Below are 23,596 nucleotides of genomic sequence, written 5' to 3' on the forward strand. Positions count from 1 at the left end.
TCTATTTTTATTCATTGAGCTGATAATTTCAGAGAGAGGTTTCTAATGACCCCTAGATCCCTTTCCTTCATTTTGCTCCTAAATCTGAGTTCATGGTTATGTAGGCATGGCCTAGATTAATTTCTACAGATACATTACCTTACAATTATCAACTCTGAAGGTCATCACACTCATTTGATTTGGCTGAGTCCACTCTGCAGAAGTTGTGGTGGCTCTTTCCAGCAGACCATGTTTGTCAGTGTACCCAGTGACATTGTGCTGCATTACAGAGTCTTAAGTGATTGCCAGAAATGGAAGTCAGGATCGGTGGTCTGTAGTTCCTCGAATCACTTTGGAAAGAAATGAGTCCTCTTTACAGATGGATGCTGCACTGAAAACCTAAGGCTGTTCTGCTGCCTCAGTTTTTTGCAGAGACAGTGCAGAGCTTTGCCAGCAGTTCTGCAGTTCCCGTTGGTAGTTTGGGGTGAATGCCACACAGGCCAAGTGATTTACTAACACCTAACTTACCCATTGATCTAATAATCTGCATAGACACTGTTAAACACCCCTTTTCAGAGGGGAGGTGATAGAGAACAGACTGATTCCTTATTTTCCCTATTTTTTTTTTTATTTGATTGCTAAGAGTCTGACCAGTTACTGACTGGGGTTTTTTTTTTTTTGGTTTTGTTTTATTCAAAATGACAATTGCACCCTTAGATATTTTCACAAAGAAAATTAATTAAGAAAAATCAGATAAAACTGAGGACATAACCTTATATAAGATGGAAAAGTTATAGGGAAAATGCTAGCAATTAGATACAAGACCCAATCTTAAATATATAAAATATAAGAGCTGGAAAATAGTATAACTTGAACTGTGAAGAATTTTATGAGAGTGCATCCTTTGAGTCTCTGATAGCCTCCTTTTTTTCCCCACCAAAGTTTTCTTCTGTTTTAGGACTACATGTGCTTTATTGTCTTCCACACCACTGATTAAGCATTGTTAATCTGAAAACAATTCCATATGAGATGTGTTAGGATAAAATATGTATGATTCTGCACAAATATGAATATGCTGGAGTTGGATTTTCAATCCACTGTTTTATGATAGGCCCAGAATTCTCCTATAGCCAGTTATGCTCCTGTCTTATTAATCTTTTTGGCATTGTTAAACTCACCTTTGTCAGATGGACAACTTAGGTTGATGAATTAAGTTATTTTGAGTGATGCTGCAGTACTCATTAACTTCAAATTGAACTACTGCTCAGAGAATTTTTTGTCATATTTGACATCTTAAAGCTGGAAATGGAGCTGTTTTATGTACTTTCCTCTTGGATGAACGTGTCAATCTACATACAGCATCCTGCCTTTTTTCATAAGTAAAAGGTTTGTATGTTAACATATTTAATTCCATTTTTTTATTTGTGTGTTTCTAATTCATGGAGTGAATGTCAATGAGTATTGGTCATTTGGAAAGTAAAAGAAAATGACTGATTTGTTCATAGAAAGTGCTAAGACACTTCAGTGATCTTAAGTGAAAATTGAACTGCAGATGCTAAATTTTAAATTTGGTTTCCTTAAAGTAGTTGTTTAATCATGGGAAAAAATGCAGTTAACATTTTTTCATTGTGGTCATTAATTCATTGTAACTCTACATGGCATTTAAGTTTCAAAACTTTTTAAGATTAGTCGTTAGTAATTAGATCATGGAAATGAAGGAATTAATTATGGTGAAATTAATAGATGTTTAATAAAGAGGATTTTAATCTTTGATAGCTTTCAGAAGCTCTTTGAATAGATACAGTTTTTTCAGATATTTTAAAGCTTGTCATGTAAGCCTAATGTTTAAAGGGATACCCTGCACGAGATCTGTGGTTCTGCCTATGGCAAGTTTGTGATTTTGCAAGGAGGAGTAATGTTTAATATGTTTTTTCTAAGCATTTAATATTTTGATATATGTGCTAATTGGTTAGACACTCCCATTGATGAATAGAGTTTCGGGGGACTGTAAAGATCTCTTGTAGAAAACCAGAGCCATGTGATGGTTATTTTTCAAACTAGGATCATAATAAGGAGAAAGTAAGCATAGGGCATTGTGGGGTAAAATGTTTCTAATACCATTTCATATTTCTGTGTGGAGCTACAAGTTGTACAAAGGAAAAGGTGGAAGAAAAAAAAAAATTTCTTCCTTTTCATTTATGCAACACCTGATGTATAGCGTCTTAAAATCTCGTACATCTGTCTGAAATATTTGCAGAATGAAAATGGAGCATAAATTAAAAGAGTTTGTCATAACTAATGACAGGTAATTTGGCTGTCAAATACAAAGCAACACAATAATTCAAGTAAAGAAATAGTAATATGGCTAGAAAGAAATGCACCAGCTTTCAAGTCTCTCTTTGAAGTTTTCTTGTGGAGACTTAGATGGGAAGGAGAAACATTTGGAATGCAATGAATACTGCATAACAGGAAAATGAGTAGTGCTCTTCATGAAAGTACTGCTTGAAATTCTGAAGTTCCTTAGTCAGACCATCATATGAAAAACAATCTCATTCTGGGTAATGTTTCAGTTGAAAATAAGCACCTATTTCTTAATTAACTTTATTACATTTCCGAGTAATTATTAAACAAACCAAAAAAAAACGACCCAAAAAACCCATGGCATCAGCAATCTGTATGGCTAAAAGCAGCTCTCCATTCTTTAGTGTCTTCAGGCACTAGGTGCCTGTTTTCACATTTATTTAAGAAAATTAATTCACACTGCAGTTTAATTTAAAATCAAACAAACTTCCTGCTTTGGAATCTTCCAGAGTTGAACTGCAGATGTTAAATTGCAAACTTGGCCTCCTTAAAGAAGGTATTTAATGAAAGAAATCTGTTCCAGATATTCCAAAATTACTTTCAAAATATGTGGCAATGTCTTGCACTGAGCTTTATAGGGATGATTGTGCTGCTGTTGAAGGGTTTACCCAAACAACAAAAAGCTGTCAACAAATTTCTCCTTTGAAGTAAGGAGCAGAGGCTATTATTGCAACAACACGTATAGAATTAATGTCAAATTCCTTTATTTTTCTCCTCTACCCTCCTCCCCCTTTCACTTTTTTCTGACAGTATAAAGCACTCGTTTCCTTTTCAGCAAGGTGTTATCAAAACCTCTGTAGACCAGAATACTGCATGAACTAAAGTTGGTTTAATGAATTGCTTTTTAAAAACTTGTCCCCTAGTATTCAAGTTTTTATCCATTTTTTCTACAATGGGTTGGTGGTGTATCTTTTAATATTGAAGAGTAGATAATTTAAAGTGAAAACTACAATGCTATTGTGCTTTTTTTAAATGAAAAATTTATATTCAGGACAATTCTGACATAATGTGCGTTTTGGAGACAGATCAAGTAACAATGGGATTACTTTTGTCTTAGTACAGATTTGATCAGGTTTTAGCTCTGTATAGGAAGGTAAATGTATTCTCTAGTGAGTACATTCCTATATGACAAAAATAGTTTTATTTAATTAACTAGTACTTGTTCCTGAAACACTTTTTTTGTTGTTTGTTTGTTTTGGGTAAGTTTTATTTATTAAGGATTTATTAAAGCACGTGCACGTACTCTGGAGAGGTCTGGTCACTAAATTTGGAAGTTTTCATGCAAAACCACATTTAAAAAACCTCAAACCCAGTGATGCTGATATCTCTGAAATAAGGCTGCAGATGGAGATTAGATTTTCATTTCCAGACCATTTTAGACTATACTCATGGTTGGCAGACCTTATTAGGGTTAGATATATCCTAAATGAAATGTGACAGCTAATTAATTAATTTTGGGCAGTTCTCTCCTATTCTTGTCCTTGCCTCCTAGTTTTCACTGCCTCCTTGTTTCTCTGAAAATAAGTGGAAATTTTTGTTCAAATTACAAGTGATCAGAACAATTATACAAGGAGGAATCGGAGTGGGCATGATGTGTTTAGGACCTTAAGGATACTTCTGTCCTTCTGCTAGTAAAATGTATTGAGACTGATCTTGGGCTTGTCCAGCTAAATTATTTCTAATTATTCCTGGATCAGCAGGAAATTTTTAGTTTTACCTGGCAGCTGTTGCACCAATCTTAGACAGTGCAGAGAATTACAGATTTTATCAATGTAAGCCATACTTTCAGGTGGCTCATTTAGAAACTTAAAATTTATTTTAAGGTCATATATATTAAAAGACAAAGCTAAATACTTCTTGCAACACTGTGGTTATATTTTAAAGTGTTATAATACTTAATTATTTTATTAAATATTGATAATTTTTCTACTTTTCCGACAGCAAAAATTCATTAGCTCTAAGCTCAGAAAAAATCCCTACAAGGAGCAGTTTTCAAAAACTGTAGGATGGTGATTTATCCTCAGTTACACTACTGTAGTCATGCTTTTGAGATACTTGTGTCAATTTGGAATTTGTATGAAGAGAAAAATCAATAGATTTTAAGCTAATTAACCTCAGAAATTTTGATTTGAATGCAGTTCTTGTTTAAACCAACTGATCTCACATGAAAACTGACTTTTATACTTACTAAAACTGTGATAATAAACTAATAACAGTTTTAACAGCTCCCTTGTGAATACATCTATTCATATTATTATCCTCCTGGATCATAAACACACAAAAGCTATATTTTGTAGTGAAATACTGTTATCAGAGGCTTCTGAATTAATACCATATTTGTGATTCTTAAATGTTTCTACAGAAAGGTATATAAAAGTATATTTTACTGAAATGTACTGACACAAGGGAAAAAAAGCAGGAACCCCAACAGCACACAAACAGGTCAAAAAACAATTGTCAGTGTGTCATAAGTACACTATTGACTGAAGAGAATATTACCAGAACACTCTTGCATATTGATTTTAAATTCAGGCTACTCTTCCATAGAAAGAGCTTGCTTCTTTTCTTGTAAAGTTTCCTATTTGTTGTAAATCATGTTCCTTGCTATGATTTGGGGTTTTTCCCCTTCCTTTCTCTTTCTTTTTGTTCAGTATTTTAACTTTCATAGCATGTGTAATTCGTTTGATGCACAATAACTGAAATAGAGCTGAAGTGTGTGTTTACATTGTGGAGTGTAGAAAATACATTGATAAGAGTTTTCCTATGTGTGATGCTATAGGTAGAATTAGACAGTTTGGCAGAAGCCAATCGTGGTTTCTCTCTTTTCTACTCAGAAGCATTGTTTTTTTTCTTTCTCTCTTTCTCTCCTTTGGATTGGCAGGGAGCACATAAACGGCCTACAAGGGTTGTGTCGGTAGTGGTGTCTGACCACGTCATTTCATTCTCTTAATTGTTGTTCATGTCACTGAACTTGCAACTTGAATGACTAAATGAAATATGCCATTTCTCTAGGACTTCACAGTGGCTTTCTGCTTTCAGTAGTTTGTGTGCTGTCAGCTGAGTTTGTGTGCGTATTTTAGGATGTATCCTCAATACCTCAATACCCTTTGGCATCTAGACCTTTTTCTCCCTGGTTTTGAAACAACTTTTAGAAAAGGGTCAGGACATAAAGACCTTTGTTTAAATGAAATAATGATATGGTGGGCAACTTGATTCTTCTGTTTATTCCAAATCATCATAAGCTGTAGATACCTTTCAATTCTTTCCCATTGCAAGGTTCTATTATCAGTCTTGAGAAAGTAATAAATTACTGAGAAAGTGATAAACTATTCAGATGAACAGCATAGTGAATAAAGTTGCACCAGGAAATCTTTACCAACAAATATAAAGCAACTCTAAATATATTTTTGTAGATAATAATTTTTACATCTGGAATAATCTGTGTCATTATGAAAAGAGTAGAAAATTCTCACTCAAAAAGGGAATTTCTCAGGTAAAAATTTTGCCTTTACACAGAACCGAGTTTCCAAGGAGTCTAATAATCAGTATGCTGATACACCTGACCTAGAAATTTAAACTGCAATATTAAATTCATTCCCTTTCTAGGGCAGAGGCCCCACTTTTAGCTGTATATGTGCTAGATTGCCTTGGAAACATTTTCTGTGGATCTCATGAGACGATGTCCCAGAAACTTGACTTTTAAGGCAAAAATGACTCACTCTCTATGGGGTGAATGCATAAGACACAAAGTAGGGATAAAAGTTACTTCCTAACCAATTTTGTCAGTGCTTCAGAAATAATCTTTCAGTAGTATTTTCTAATAAGGTAAAGTAGAACTCTATTTCATTTTCCTTTGGCAATAGACACCTCATAATCCAAGCTATTCAAAATCAAAGGATGCAATAAATGTCTCATTTAAGCACAAAAATTTTAAACTTTTTTTCTTTTAAATTTTTATCCATATTAATTCAGAGCAGTTAGTCTTGCTCAGGAAAAATGCTCCTCATCAGTAAATGGATATAAGCTTAAATTGCAGTACTTCCCTTTCTCCTACACTAAGTATAATGCAGAGACTTCACCACTATAATGGTTTAACCCCAGCCAGCAACTAAGCTCCACACAGCCGCTTGCTCACTCTTCCACCCACCAGAAGGGGGTGAGACTCAGAAGGGTAAAAGCACCAGATAAAAAGAGTTTAATAGGTAAAGCAAAAGCTGCACACACAAGCAAAGCAAAGCAAGGAATTCACTCACTGCCTTCCCATGGGCAGGGGTCTCCAGGAGAGCAGGGCCCCATCCTGCATAACAGTGACTTGGAAAGACAATTGCCATCACTCTGAACATCTCTCCTCTTCCTTCTTCTTGCCCCCCACTTTATATTCTGAGCATGATGCCATATGGTGTGGAATATCCCTTGGGTCAGTGGGGGTCAACTGACATGGCTGTGTTCCCTCCCAATGCCTTTTTCAGCCCCAGCCTCCTCACTGGTGGGGTGGTATGAAAAGCAGAAAAGGCCTTGGCTCTGTACAAGTGCTGCTCAGAAATGAAAAAAACATCCCTCTATTATCAACACTGTTTTTGGCACAAATCTGAAACATAGCCCCATACAAGCTACTCTTGAGAAAATTAACTCTACCCCAGCAAAAACCAGCAAATAATGAAGAGCCAGCTGAAAAATTTTGTATTCACTAGGTGAAATATCTTCCTGTTCAGAGGGCTCAGGGTAATACAGCAGTTTCAATTTTTTTTGGTCTGCCTGAAATTTAAAAGCCTGTATGATAAAATGAGATGTTTTGTACATAAACAAGAAGATCAATCTAAGGCCTCTAAGGGAAACTTATTATGAATGATAGTGGTTACTCTGATTTTTTTTGTCTGCCACATTGATTTATCCACTATAAATGTTTGATTTCAATCTAGATATATCAAAATGGGACTAGCGTAACACAGTATTCATAGACTTTATTTAATTTAGAAGGCCATAACATCACTAAAATTTTGGGTTGAAATATTTACTGACTACAAAAGCCATGCCTGTTCTAAAACAAACAAGTAATTCTATCCTTGAAAAAAAAAAAAAAAACAAACCAAAGTTATTATCTTTAGATCATGTAGACAAATTAATCGCATTTTAGGACTTATAATTCCAAAAAGGGTATGATTACCCATCCTTTTTTAGTAATTTCAATAAATAAATGAAATCTCTTACCCAGTCATAGAATCCTGAGGATGTGGCCATTTCCATCCTAGTTGTACACATTAGTTTACACATTTACAGTACAGTATTGCCTTTCTTAAAATGAATGGCATTGTAGGCTCAGGTAAAAAACAGTACTTTGGATCTGACATTTCTCTTTGTCCTATGTACGTTTGTGGTGCTTATTGTAAATGCTTGCATTTTCCCAAGATAGCCTAGTGAAAACAAAAGGAAGGTACTGATGGTGATGAATATGTGCTTGGTGTACGAATGTGGAAGTGGTCAGTTTGCTCCTGAGCTTGTGTCTGGTTACAGGGGTTGAGGCTTCAAAGGGGAAAGCTCAAAGAAAGCTTTACATACATGGGGAAGGTTTGATGAGGAATTGTGCTTCCTCAGACAGCCTAACAAGTAGCTATGCAATGCCTTGCTACTCCAGTAGCAGTTTCTAGTGATGAGCATGTAAGGTGAAGTCCTTCTAGGGAATTTAAAAAGAGAGTAGGTCAATTGCTAGAATCACTAGCTAGAATCTGTAAGCATGAGTGGTTGAGTCTTAATACCCATTTAAAAAAGCCAGAGATAACTAGTTTTTATGTCTGCCCAGTAGTATTTCTTTTCTTTTCTCCTTCTCTGTGAAGTATTAGAAATGCTGTGTTTGAATTTCTGTCTTCCCTGAGGTGTAGAAATAGTGTTATTACCCTCCTTTGCAATATGATACTTCTGACTACGAATTCTGAAAATGGTACCTATTCTTGTGTGAGCCAGACACTCTTGGCTTTACTTACCTTTTTTTCCTGTCCATCACCAGACTCGTGTTTCTTTGAAGATTCCTAAAATAGTTTTTCCCACTTAACAATAGACTTTTTATTCTCAGTTTCTTTCTATTCTCAGTTTCAGCTTGCATATTTTGAAATAAAAAATTGCTATATGATTATTTTAGTATTCATAATACCAGGAATTTTAAAATTCTGTGAATAACATTTCTTAATCTTCAGTGGTGTTTTGGTGAATAAATGATGCTGTGTAGCAATTCGCTGAAGTTGTTAATGAAAATATTGAACAAAAAGAGGCTCATAATTATTGCATTCAATCAGATAATACATTAATCAGTTCAGAAAAATATCATTATATGATATGATAGTTAATCCACTGGAAATTCATTTTGCAAAATGTTTAGGTGCACTAGTACAAATGTCTTATGAAACCAAGTTTTATTTTCCATTTTGCATTTCATTACAAAGTAATTATTCTTTGAGACAGAATTGAAACAGGTGTGTGAAGTTTTTACATTAAACCTCTTTTTCCTCTGTTAATAAATACTTTGTGAAAGGATCCTGATTTGTTGACCAACTTCTACTAAACAATGCCCCCTAAATTAATGAAGTATTTAGTTGCTGCTGCTTATTTTCATAGGTCTACTCCACTGTTGGTCATCAAAAGCTCAGTATATAGGATAGATAATTCCCAATATGTGTATTTCCTATGCTTGATTTGTATTTCCTCTATTTTAGATGACTAAGGAAGTTGATTCAAGAAAATGATTGTAAGCATTTATTATTTTCAATGTACTAATTATGTTTCAAGGAATGAAAAGCTTTGAAACCCTTTTTAAAATGCCAGGTTGCCTGTTGCTTTAGCAGACTGGGGAGGGATTAACAGGGAATAGTAGGAATGGGTAGTCTTAGTGCAATGATGAGGTCATTTTCTATAAAGGAATATCTGTATAGCTTTATAGCTATACCTCAATAATAGGCTGAAGCTAGTGAGGAATTAGCTTTCCACAGAGATGGAGCTCAGCATGGAATGGCCCTAGAATCTTAAATCAAGATCCTAAGTCCATTGATGTCTGGAAGGCAAAAGTCTGCAAAGGCTGCATCACCAGAAGTTGCCATAAAGAATAAAAAATGTACCAAGATATAGGATATGTCCACCAAAAATTACTGTTGCTGAAGAAAAATGCAATGATGCATGAGGAATTTTCTGTAAGTGTTAAAAACTATTTTCAGGCTTTAATGTAATCTATCAGTAAGTTGGCTGATCAGAAATAAGAAATCTAGGGATTCTTTGTAGAAAATATGCCTTATGAGAAATGTAAAGGATTGTGATTTCGATGTTTGCAAACTCTAACTTTGGACAGGATCTAGTCTGAACATTTCTGATCAGAGGGTTTGATTCATTGATCCAAAAGTGAGTGGGTAGTTGGTCAAATGGGTGATTCTGATTCCACCATACTTCCTGAAATTTGTCACAAAACTTATCATTCATGTTGAGATTCTGGTGAGAGTGGTTATGAATTACTTCATTACTGGTGAGCTTACAGTAGCCAAATTAACGCTGAAGAATAATAAACATGGTACATTAATCTGACAGATTTTACCTAAAGGAAACTCTGGAGCCTCTTATTTGTTCATTAGACAAGTGGGATAGCACGGTAAAAGCAAACTGTTGAAGAAATAATATTTTCGCCTTTTTTGTTGTTTTTGTGTTGCTGAGGAGCTTTGCTGACTCTGGAAATTTCATTAATTTCCTGGATTGTTCTCAGTAAGAGTTGCTTCTTGCTTTTTGACAGTCACAGATAGTTTCTAGGATATGCAAAGGTGTTTTCTGCTGATGCGGTAGCTGCCTTCCCAAAATACGCAGAGAATTAGCTTACTTTTGCCAATTTGAAGAGTGAATGCTTGGCTTCTTTCCCAGTTCTTTGTTAACTGCAAAATTTGTTGTTTCTTCAGCCACAGCTATGTCATTTTTACTGGTTTTTTGGGGGGATATTTTGGTGTTTTTCTTCTTTTCTTTACACATATTTTTTTACAACCATACTGATTGAATCATGCCAATCTTTCTCACAGCTCATTTATTAGGCTTTCCCCTTACCCACAGATATACAACCAGTTATAAATCCGAGTCTGAATCACTTGTAGGGTTAAAATGGACTTCTGGAGGATATCTGCTAATTTTTCTCTGTTTTTATAGCTGTCTTCACACTAGCATTTTCAAAGATTGTGTTCCAGTCTTTTTTCTTCTTCCAGATCATTTGTCTCTCTTTTCTTTACTTGATCTCCTTTGAATATCCTGTTCCCAAGAATTAGACTGAGTAATGACTTTTGAGTAAGAGTCTCCAACAAATCAGTCATTTGATATTTGTAGGTTTTCCATTTTGCTGACCATGGCTTCTTGCAGGGACAGGCAGCTGCACGCTGTCTATTGATAAAGCTGGCTCAGTAGAGTTCCAGTGAAGAGCAGTTATTTTTTTCTTCCGTTCTTCCAACTGTGCTTACGTGTATCTTAGAAGATAAAATGGCATTGGCACTGGCTCCTCCTTCAGTCTCTTCTTAGTGTGAAAAGAAGACTTCATTTGTTCAATTCCAATCAGTCATCTCTTCATCAAGCTATATTGATTCTTTTTTCTTTTCACAGCAGGGAGAGCACATTTTATGTAGGGTGAGTCTCATTTAATTTCCATTAATCATGTGAGGAAAGTCAGGAAAAAACTGAGCCTGCATTAGACTATCAAAGGATTTAGCCCAGTTCCTTCCAGTAAAGAACTGAAGGTAGTTGAATGCAGTAAAGATGAGATATAGATGACCACCTGAATCTCTCTCGATTTCCCACAGTACTTGAAAGGATTGGATATTTTTCGCCTGGAAGTTATTTGAGTTCACTTCTATTTAACCCATGATGTGGTACCATCCTATTAATTTCTTAAAGAAAAAAAAAGTAAAAAACAGTCTCAGTGCTGCTAACTTATATAGTTAATTTGGAAGAAATATGTCATTGAATCTTTACATATTAAATGTCTTCATTATTTGTGAGTACTTGAAACCCCTCTTCAATAAGGAAACAACTCCTGTGTGGTTGACCTTCCTTCCTGAGTGCTTTGTATCCTGCTAAATCGGAACAAGTTGACTGTTCCTCAATGAATGTACTTCTCCATGCATTTTCTGGAAGAAGCAAATGCAAACAGAAGTAGAATGGAGGAAGTGAAAATGTGGAAATTATTCTAATAAAGTGTGTGGTTCCATTTTTGATGAAAAATATTGCCAGACTGATTCAGGAGTTTAGATCTCCTTTTTGTAATTAGTACTATGCCTTTAATACTGTTAACCATGTTTCAAATAGGTTTGGAAAATATTGTTAAAATCTTTTTCATCTTGGGATCTTAAGTGATCTGAGAGCTAGCAACCAAAACTGTTATGTTTCTTTCCAAAATATCAACTAATATTTGAAAAGAAAGTTAAAGTTCTTTTGCACTTTAAAATACAGAACTGTTTAGTTATTGAATATAGTTTTAAAGGTATAGTGAGCAATAATTTCATGTAATGAAAAAAACCAGTTATTGCTCCACTGATGTATTTTTAATGCTGCTTTTAGATCATTGATGAAAATGATTCTGAAGGTTCTTTCCACTTGAAAGTTTTACAAATTGCACTTCATGTTCAGCATCCCTTGGTATTGGATTCTTTTTCTGTGAGATGTCATTGGTCATGTGGGTGCTAGAAAGATGAGTAGTCTTTTGTTACAGTATTGGGACGCCACGAAGACAGTTTATAAAGAGGCAGGCAGAGATAGGAAGCATCACTGTGAAACCACATTTATAAATTGTAAGACTGCTGATCGGGGGAACAGTTGCATCCATTAGTAATAAGGAAGATGAAGAAGTTAATTAAAGGGAGGAAATGCTGAAGGCAAAAAGGGAAACAAATTAGAGTGCTAGTCATATATATTATACAAAATTAAAAACATGTAAACTTAAGAAATGGAGGTGTAATTTCATTTTACATTCCTGATCTCTGCACAGACTTCTTAGGTGTTCTCCATAGCTTTATGGTATAATCTGAAATACATGGTAAAATTATAGATTAATAATTTAAATCTGTATTCTGAGAATATTTTAAGAATTGATTGTTCATGAGTGTTATCTTTGTAAAATAGCAGTGACCAGAATGTTAATATTTATGCCCTGGTAAAACACCTCTTTTGTTATAATTTAAAAATGTTTTTCTTTTAGACTGGAGCAGGAACCCATATGCTAGGTGTTATAAAATTAGAGATTACTGTATGTGTGTCTGTATATATATATATATATATTTACACACACCTATGTATTTTTAAACTTGATTCTGACAGTGAGCTCTATCTTCTTCCATTAAGATGAATTCAGCTCTTTTCTGCCTGTAATGTTATCAGGCAGACAGGTGAAATATAGTTTATATTTTTAGAGATTTGGATAGTAGTAAGATTTGATCCGTGATTGTGTTCCTGTAACACCAATACTTTATTTTGCACATTGATATCATTATGATTACTTATCGATTGATTGTGATTACTATTGATTAAAAAATCTTGAAGGGATGGAGAATCTATTAATACTGGATATGAGGACATTAAATTTACATTAAGATAAAAATGATGAAAAAAAGAATCAGTGTAGCTTTGCCTATGTACCTTACTGAAGAAGCTCAACAAATACAGGTAAAACCCAAAACGTTGTTGGAATTGTAAAAAGGACGAGACCCGGCTCTGGCGGGGGGAGAACCTTGCAGACCAGCCAATATGGTTGATAAAAGCAAAACTCCGTTTATTAGCAATCCAAAGGCACTTACATAGTATACCAGCTTGTTAACTCCTAAGTGGCTTAAAGCTTATCAAAGCACATTTCTACTTCTACGTAATTGGACTTACATTGGCAAGCTTCTACAGTTATGTTATGATTAAAAGAATTCAGTGTTCACCCTTCTCCCTCCGGGTCTTATCTCCACAGCTGTACCTTTTCAAAACTCCCTCTTTGTTCCCAGCCCCGCTCGTTTTCTTCACACAAGAACTTTCTCATGGAGAGTTTTTTCTCACACACAGGCCTTTTGCTTTCAGGCCTATTGCTTGTACAGTTCTTCTATTGATCCCATAATTCTATCAATGATCCATGCCCCGGATCCTTTAATAATTGCAACAAAACGTAATCATTCTCTTTTTAAGTAATACTCCTGTTCTTCATATCATAGCACTTAGCGCATCTTTTTCTGTACTCTGATATCTGGTCCATGTTATTTTTAATATTAATTAAGAGAGTTATGTGTTTTAGTCCAGAAGAGCCATGTGTGTGGATTCAGATCTACAAGTATTGGTTTTCTAGACATATGGCAGAGTTGTGCTACACATATATGCAAATAAAAGGAAAAGGAACAGTATTTAAAAGCTTATTTTCCATCTTTCTAGAAATTCGGGTTTTCATTCATATTCCCAATAGCTTTCTTCTTTTTTGGTTGTGGACTACATGATTACCCCACCACATGAATTTTAGACTCAAACTACCTGCAGGAATGAACTATTTAAAGAAGGTATTTCCTCATAAAATGTTCACTCCACCTGCTACTTCCAGTCCAGCTGAGTTTGGTGAATCTGCCACTCCTAAATTTTCTTTCCTGACTCTTGAAGGTTACAGTTTTGCCACCATCTACTGAAACTGATTTAATGAAATGTATAATTCACAGAGGAAAATTAGTGCCAGTTTTTGTGAAGATACTGAAATACTGGTCCTGCCATCTTCCATTGATGCGGTTGCCAAGTTTTCTTCTGACGAAATATCCTTAACAAAGACATTCTTCATCTTATCTTCTCGGCGGCCTTAAGAGAAGGAGCTGAGCAACAGAAAGTGCTGATCGTAGGTGCTTGTGGATGTGCTGTGCCTTACTGAGGTATGAAGAGCAACAGAGATGAGGGCCCAGGTTTAATAGAAAAGTGGTGGGTTTTTCAAACCGAGATCCAATGGTTTTTTGTATTTTTCCTGGCTTTGTTGCTATTTTGATAGTCTTTTAGAATCTATTCAGTAAGACAAATTTTATCTCTTTATCTAGCAGAAGGATTATTTGACATAAAGTCCAGAGACCTATCAGAGGTGGTAGGGCAGAAAGAATGCTAGTGTGTCTTTCAGCAGTCTGCTTGTCTCCTTAGGCATCTGCTTTTCTCTAAGATAACTCAGCTATGCAGAATCTTGTATTGCTGTTGCTAGACTTCTATGATCCCACCTAGTTTGATTAAGGTTATCCTTAACAGTCAGTGTAGCTAGATAGACCACCTCAAAAAGTTATTATCAAGCACCACATACAAATTTAGATGATTATAAAGCAAAATAATGTGAAATAATGAGTAAATTTTTGAAACCAAAGTTTCTTTTAAAAATACACTGAAAGTGTACTGAAATTGTTGTGGTCGGGTTTTGAAAATGTAGCTTAAAAAGGTATATTTTTGAGAAACATCAAGCCTGAGGTAGATTTAAATCCAGCTTCCTTGAAAATTCAGTACAGCACATTATTATTTAGCAACATTTCAAGTCACAGAACAGTGGGAAAAATATGTTTCTTTTCATTACATGATTATTTATTCTTTTAACATGCTGTGAACTTCATTGTGCAGAGAACATTACAGTTAAATATGTTAAACAGACCAGCAATAAATGCTCACACTAAGTAATAATGGTAATAGTATCAGGTCACTGATATCCATTTCTGTAAAGTGATAATTCCATTGGAGAACGATATTCAAGATCCAAACATTTATTGTCTTTTTATAGACAGTTGTTACAATAAGGGTTTAGTGAGCACTGGCATCACAGGGAGAAAATTGTGTACCTCAGCTGCTGTCCTGCCTGTGGCTGTAATGAAGTCTCTGTAGTAATCTAATTGTATTGACTTAGGAAAAAAATGAAATTCTAATTGTCAACATAAAGCTCGGCAAATTGTCAGTAAAAACATAGTGACTTAAGCTTTGTTGACATTGATGACAAAACTGTACTTTGTGGCCAAGAAAAAAACAGATTCTTTTGAATTATTAAACTTCAAATCACATAAATTATGTAATAAACTGACATTTTGTACAGCTTGATAGTGAAATTACTTGCATGTGTTCTTTCCTTTAGATTTTCAAGGGTGCAAAGGGATTTCCAGATGTGTTCATTAGAAAACACAGTTTTGGAGTGTTGTGTACAAAACTACCTTAATTTGTGAAAATTACAAGAAGAAAAATCCAGAGTGGAACAAAAAAGCCTCAAACCCTCAGATTAGAATCTTGAAATCCCTCTGATTTGACACCTACATGACAAAAGTAGTCTATGAGGAATAATTTTTTTATTTTATCGTGAGGTACAGTTTGTGTAGTCTCCATCCTTGGGGTTGGACCAGATCACCTCTTTGAACTCCATTCTGCGATTCCAGGACATATCCTAGTACAGGTGTCAGAAAAACCACACTCCCCAAATGCTTTTGAGCTACTGAAGCTGTTTTAGTAGTGATCACAATTATACTAAAAAGAAAAATAAGTAAAATCCAACAAATACAAAACTGCCCATCAGGGCAATAAGGATTTATGCTGTTTTGCATGTAATGTACCATAGAGTGATGGCAAACAAGTTGCGGCCCAATGACTGTGCTAGGGTCAGTTGCTGACACAGTTTTGATTGCCTTTGAAAGGTTTGAATGGCTAATATCACAAGGAGAAGACTCAGAAGGTGTCAGGTGTAGCCCATATAAAAATGATTTCAGAGGAAGCTGCTCTCTTCATCCAATATTTAATTCTCTAAGAATGCTGCTCTACTACCTTGTCAATCTACACATAGTTGATATAATCCCAAACAATTCAAGATAATACAATATTTTTCTGTTAATTTTGGAAGCATTCTAGATTACCAAACACTTGCAAAAGAGAAGGAACAATTAATCTACTTCAACATGTACTGGAAGTGACAGCAAGAGCTTTGTGTATAGGTGCTTGGCATTTTAAATGCTTTCCAAGAAAATGGATCTGTTTATGCATCAGGCTTTTTCAAAAGATACGACCCAATTGCTTGCCATCTTCATATTTGTTTTTATAATGAGCTTCTTGATTTCACGCCAAGTCTTGATTTTAGGGCCAAGGTTGGGATGTAACATGCTAAGCATTTGTGTATTTGCTACACAAGCAGTGTTATGGTTCTTACAGTACTTCCCGCTCTGTGTGATGCATTTTTCACTATGTATGGTAAACTTTCAGCTATAGTCTATAAAGAAAACAGTAACATTATTTTCTGCTGTAAGCTTAATGCCACATACTGTATGAGTGGAAGCAAAATGAATGACCTGCTGTAGTGTCATACAAAAAGAGAGCTCTCCACAGCAGCAACTGTTGGCCAGGGTGAGTGGGGAGAGCTAGCCGGTTCAGATAAGTCATCTATATGATGTTTTCAGCTATGGCTAGTTATGACCAGACTGCTTTTTGATTTTTTTTTTTTTCCTCTAAATGCCGGTATGAAGAATTTTCCCTGCTAGCTATAGTTCTTCTTCTTTATCTGAAAATCTACAGCTCATCCAATTCCAGTATGTTCCTTACCGATCCAAATGATGATTGGGCCTAGATGCTGCCATAGTGTGAATTTATATTTTAAAGTTCCTTTATGTCTTTCATTCTTTCTATGAATTAAGAAAATAATGCACAGAGAATCAATAAGTAATGAAAATGTCTAGGACCAGCATTATGTTCCAGGTGACAGTTTCGACAGGAGGTGTGGAACCCCTTCCATGGGTTCACAGGTCTAGACAGGCTCCTGCTTCAGCATGGGCTCTCCATGGGGTCACAAACTCTGGCATCTCCGGCTATTCCAGCATGGGATCTTCCATGGGCTGTAGTGTGGATATCTCCTCCTCCATAGCCCTCCACGAGCTGCAGGGGGACAGCTTGCTCCACCAAACCTCACAGAGTTGAACACTATACAGTGAGGGAACTGAGTGATGCCTGGCTGTGGTGGTGGAATAAAATGTCGTTGTATTTAATGACTGTGTTTCAAAGGGTCTATTCCATGGGACTGTATTCACAGTTTTAGGACCAGTGCTACTTCTGACATCCTCATGATCTAAAAGTTGGCTTTTCAACTATTTTTAATGAAAATAATTTTTTCATGGATAATACATAAAGTTGTCACATGAAAATGGTGTAAAAATAACCAGTTACTTAAAATCTCAAAATTTAATCATACATTGCATTTTTGTTACAATGGCTGGCTAAATAATGTGTAGAAACTCATTATAAGGAGAAAGTTGATTAACCTATTCATGTCCTCAGTTTCTGGATTCATAAGGCATTTACACATAACTAGGATGAAAACTGTCAGGATATGATCAGAAGATGATCTAAGGTCTTAAAACCTGGTCATGATTTGTTTTGGGAGGATTGAGAAAAGTCATTGAAAATTTTGTTTGTAAAATTTACTACATAAATAAACTGCTAAACATTGCATTTAGTTAAAATTGAGGGCAGAGAGAAGCAATCATGATTGAAAAAAATAAAAATTACAAAATGCCTGTTTGCTAATTTATTTAAAACCTGCTTATTAAGTTCTTTATTTCTGTTTTGACTAATTTCAGTGATATATGTATTGTCATAATATCGTGTGAGTTCTATGACTTATGGCTCTAATTATTCACTGTGAGTTAATTTATACTATTAATATCTCATTCACTAGAAGAATGGTAAAACCTAGAGAGTGTTGATTTTGATAAATATGTAGCAACACAGACAATTACATGAATATTTTTGAGATTCGCATTTTAAAAATCTTATGAAAACAACATTTCTTTGATCCTTCAAATGAATGTAATCTGGTTTTTATTTCTCATTGAATCAACTGACTCATTTTTGTGCATTTTTTACCTTCTTTTAGTGAAAAGAAAGGCAGCTCTTAAGTGCAAAATTGATTGTTTTATCTGGTTTATAAGTCTGTTGAGTTTGTTTGTTTGTTTTGGATTTTTTTGGTCTGTTTTGTGTTTTCTTCTTCCTCCTGAGAAGGAACATTTTTAATGGGTATATTGCAGAAAGAACTCTTCCATAAACAGAATGAGACTGCTTTAATTTAATTTTTAAGTCACAGAGAAAATTTAATATCTTCCAGTCTAAAGGCAATGTGACAGCTGAATATGAATATAAATATCTGTAAAAGAAAGTTAAGGAGGAAAAAAAATTTAAACAGTTTCTTCTTAAATGGCATAAACACTTTTATTCTGAAGAAATATTAGCAGTAAGTTCTTTAAGCAGTCTGCAAACAGTTACTGCTTGCTTGTGTGTGAGAAGAACTTAAACTAGTTCGGGAGTTCAACAGATTATAATTGTATCCATCTCCTAAAGGGCAAATGAATTTTTGTTTTTCTAAAATAAGGATGTCCATATAGTAGGATCAGTTATTAATTTAATTTGCTAAGTATAATAAAAGAGTGCAAACTTCATTTATTAAAGATATATTTTAGAAAGGTGAGATTTTTCTTCTATGGCTGCAAGCTATATGAAGAAAATTACTTTTACCTCAGCCAAAACCAATACAAAAAAAAAGGTACATGACTCTCTTTCTCCAGAATCAAATTTTCCTGAAGGATGTCATAAAGGACAATAAAACAATATTCAGAAATAGAGTGTAAGATACTCTGGATGGATTACTTTTATATTTTTAATAGTTTCTTACTGATAAATTTGAAATGCAAATCCAATTTAAAATAGAAACCAAAGATTTACTTTAAATTCATGAAAACTACCAAATTCTTAATAGATGCCTAGTAAAAACAGCATTGATGTGGTTAATGCTAGACGAATGCATCTGTTCTATACCCATAGAACCTGATTTTCTATACATTCTGAAATAATCTTCGTGTAATATTATATGTGAAATACAGGCCTCTCATTTACTTACTTATACTTGCATCTTTCTTTTCCAGATGACACGAGAGCAGTATATATTAGCAACACAACAGAACAGCCTTCCAAGGACTGAACATCCTCAGTTTTACCCAGTAGGGATTTATGGATGGAGAAAGAGGTGCTTATACTTCTTTGTCCTTCTGCTGTTGGTTACCATGATTGTTAATTTAGCAATGACAATATGGATTTTGAAGGTCATGAATTTCACAGTGGTAAGTATTACAGTAACTTTATGTACCTCATTTCTTCAAGTACTAACTTCTAGTTTTTTCTTCTTCCTTTACCATATTATATAGAACTCTGATAATTTTGGATGAAAAAATCATATGTACCTCTTTGGATGTTAGTTCAGATATTTATGCTTTCTATATATATTTTGCAATGAGTGGACTGGTGCCATATCCTGATATATTTGGTTAATCATATCTTCTGTAATTATATCTAGATCTTAGGGTTTTTTGTTTGTTTGTTTGCCCAATCGAAAGTGTCATGATGCATGAAGCATCTTTTGTTTTCTTGTCACCACTGGACAATAAGCAAGAGGAGCTTACTATATCTGTTCTGTATAGTATCTCTCTTAGGAGGGAACTGCGTTGGTCAGGTCAATTTATGATTCCTTTTATAGGTGTTTTTTGTTCTTTGTATTTTTTTAGAGTTTACTGACAATTCAGACTGTGTTTCACCTAGAACCTAGAGTAGCTGTTTTGGTGTTGACAGGGGGGAGGTGAGTCTGAAAGACACGTGCTTTAATGAGTCAGTCTCTGGCTGGAATCTTTTATATCAGCAAAGTATCTCAGATGTACTCTGGAAAGAACATCTACATTCAATGGAAACTGTGGTAGGAGTGTGTACTAGCTGGCAGTGGAGTAGTGACTTTTTGTATATCGAAAGAAAAGATAGAACTATACACAGTTTAAAATAGCAGTGTTTCTGTTAAGATCAGTGCAGTCTTTCTCTCTGGATTTTAACCTTCATAATCCATATTTTGATGTAGTTAGTTACAAATTTCTAATTCCTAGGGTATAGCACATTTCTGTTCTCCATTAGTTTATCAGAAATAAAAGAATAGCCAGCAAAACCAGCATAAAACATGTCTAAAATTGTTCTATATCTGTTGATGATCTGTAATGCATTGGGTTATCTGAGACTGTTGTCTGGTGAGACATATTGTGCAAATGAATTGATTCTTCTGAGTTTTCCGCTAGTGGATATGTTGAATTCATATTTTGACAACTGTGTTACTTTAATATTCATGTACAGAAACATTTGTGAGAATCATTGGGGGGGTTGCCTTTTTTCAGAGGTGGCATTTTTTTTTTTGTTTCTGTTTTTTCTTTTTTTTTTTAGAGCAATGTGCTTTCAAAATAGGACACCCATATATGTTTTCGCTTATTGGAATAACTGTTCATTTGTACTGGAAAAATATTTAGGCATAACTGTTTTAAACAATTTTAAAATATAGGTGTTTTAAAAAGCACAGAATTTTTCTCTGTGCAGAAGATTGCATTCCAATAGAATATTTGAAAGTACTGTTTCCATATCTAGGGATTTTTTGACCTTCCACATTACAAGCTATTATAACACTATCCAGTTTAAATCTTTTCGAATTTGATCATGCAATTTTTTAAGACAAAACCAAAAGAGAAATTTAGAAATATTTTTCTTTCCCTGATGTCAAAGTTTGTTGGAAAGTTAAAAGTGTGTGGTGAATTACTAAATCAGTGCAGGAATCTAGTGCAGAAAACAAAAAAATTGTTGCAGCTCTTATAAACACCTTTTCCTTGATCATATTCAAATACAATTTTTAAATTATATGCTGAAGTATGACTTTACTTCTGCAGATTCATGGAATAGTAGTCTTCTATTTTGAGTAGTTAGTATTCACATTGGAATCTCTGTACGCATTCAAAAATTGATTGCTAGAAAATTGTCATGTTAAAAGCTGAGTAACATCTTCATGCATATGTCCTCACATGCACATCTGAGCATGAGTGGGAAATTTGTATTAAGTCTGAAAGAGTCACATTCTTAGGGGCAGATGTTTGAGAGTAAAATAATTCAGTTTATGAACCTAAAGATCATGTATTTAAAAAGGCAATCGCTTTGAAATATATATGCATTTCTTCCATGTGCATGTGTATATTTACAGATGGATATAAACTAAGAAATTTTGTTTGTATAACTGGACGGTGATAGGAAATCAGAAGTGCAGCTAGAAACCTAAAGAGTGTTTGCTCAAAAGAGGAATATAACCATGATAAAAATAATTGCTGAAATTGGACTGCTTTGACATTTTGACATTTTTTTAAATTATTTCCCGTTTTAGCATAAGCCAATGTTGAGCTTTCTATAAAGACAATAGTAATGGCAGCACTTCAAGGGGTCATGAAGAGCCAGGTCATGGTTTGTTTGTCATTGCTGTCTGACAATTGCAACACTGTTAATTTGTATTAGCTGTTGACTTTCTATTTTTAACTGTAAAGCTACAGCCACTGACAATTTGGCATAATAAAAGCCTTTCTGCAATCAAGTTTCTAGTTGGAAAAGTTTTCTGAATATACTGACCTTGCACATAAAAGTCACATTCTGAATCTGAGCTAGTTTTCCCATGCTCCCTTATACTCAGAGAGGAGAAATGGGTCTCCTGTAAGGCATTCATCTCAGTAAGATAGGCAACTAATGCGAATTTTTTTTTTGGACAAATGTTGAATAGCTTATCAAAGAAGTAATTTTTTAAAAAATGGTTTATTTGCAGTTGTGTAAAAACATAGTACAGGCAAGCTGTGCAAATGTCCTCTTATCAGGTTATGTAGTATGACTAGGAAACATGGAGAAATATTCAGGGATACAATCTCTTCTGGTGTACAAGGTAAGAAACTTGAAAGGTAAATACAAGTTACAAATAACTGCCCTGATATATAATATGCATCAGATGAGCAAAACTAAAATTAATATCTGTGTAGCAGGAATATTAGATGGAGGAATCATAGATGTAGTAATAATTTTTGAAAGATATTTTCGCACTGGTAGTTTAGTCTTACTGCCCTTTAATATCTAGTCAAGCTCTGTTACCTCACTGTTCAATTATCTTTTTAGAAAGAAGTGGCCAAGAAGGCCAATGGCATCTTGGCCTGTATCAAGAACAGTGTGGCCAGCAGGACTTGGGATATGATTATCCCTCTGTACTTGTCACTGGTGAGGTCACACCTCAAGTACTGTGTTCAGTTTTGGGCCCCTCACTTCTAAAAGGACTGAGGTGTTGGAGCATGTCCAGAGACAGGCAACAGAATTGGCAAATGGTCTAGAAAACATGTCTTATGTGGAGTGGCTGAGGGAGCTGTGGATGTTTAGCCTGGAGAAGAGGAGGCTCGTTGCTCTCTACAACTGCCTGAAAGGAGGTTGTAGTGAGGTGGGGTTGTTTTCTTCTGCCATGTCTCAAATGAAAGGATGACAAGAAATGGCCTTAAGCTGTGACAGGTGAGGTTCAGATTATATATTAGTTTTTTGTTTTTTTTTTTTATTTTCACTGAGAAGGTAGTTAGGCATTGAAATAAGTTGCCCAGGCAAGGTGTGACATCATCATCCCTGGAGGTGTTCAAAGGGCATCTGTATGTGGCACTTGGGGATATGGTTTAGGGGTGGTTGTGGTGGCACTGGGTTTATGTTTAGACTGGATGACCTTGAAGGTCTGATTTTTAAAGGAGACATGCAAAATATCTTGGAAAAATCTGTAAGTTTCATGAGTATATAAAATAATTGTCTTAGGGTACTTGAGTTTCATGGAATATTTATAATTTCCTTTCCTTGTACTAACCTTGGCATGGTTCACAGGCTATCCCATGGAAACTGTCTTTCACCTTCCATCAGGATGTAGTTACCTCTCTCTTAGTCTGTGTTATACATGCTCAATGAAGCTCAAAGCTGTTAGTTACTTTTTTTCTACCAGTACAATTACTGTCCTAGGGATTTCAGGAAGGATGGGAAACTCAAGTCATGACTTGGTACCAGAGCCACAGGTTAAAATATTAATTGCTTTGTGTTTATAACATCCTGGTTATTTCACATATGTAATATATGGGAATTTTAAAGGCTTGTGAGGAAAGAAATATTTTTTTATTGGGCCTACGTTCTTATCATCCTGTGTTTACATGGACTACAGTGTAGGTAATTAGCTGATTTTTATTTAAAGATCTGATCACTTGAGCATTATTGTCTGATACAATTTTTTTTGTGTGTCATCTTTTAGTTATTCTAACCTCAACAGAGCTATAATTTTATATAATCTATTCTTCATATAGCTGTTAATGAATAGAGTATGTTGACACTGTCAATCTGATTAATTACTTTATAAAAGAGA

At 34.8% G+C, this 23,596-nt stretch overlaps 1 protein-coding gene across 3 annotated transcripts in view; it reads left to right on the top strand.

Moving 5' to 3' along the window:
- SGCZ (sarcoglycan zeta) overlaps window positions 1-23,596 on the top strand; it is a 411,452-nt gene that overhangs the window by 202,693 nt on the left and 185,163 nt on the right. For all 3 annotated transcript variants that reach the window (XM_010401616.2, XM_010401614.2, XM_039551626.1), the window contains one exon: window positions 19,257-19,451. In XM_010401616.2, the coding sequence (XP_010399918.1) occupies window positions 19,257-19,451 (195 nt within the window). The remainder of the gene's footprint in view (window positions 1-19,256; window positions 19,452-23,596) is intronic.

The sequence above is a fragment of the Corvus cornix genome, chromosome 4 (genome assembly GCF_000738735.6).
Source record: "Corvus cornix cornix isolate S_Up_H32 chromosome 4, ASM73873v5, whole genome shotgun sequence".
Classification (NCBI taxonomy): domain Eukaryota; kingdom Metazoa; phylum Chordata; class Aves; order Passeriformes; family Corvidae; genus Corvus; species Corvus cornix.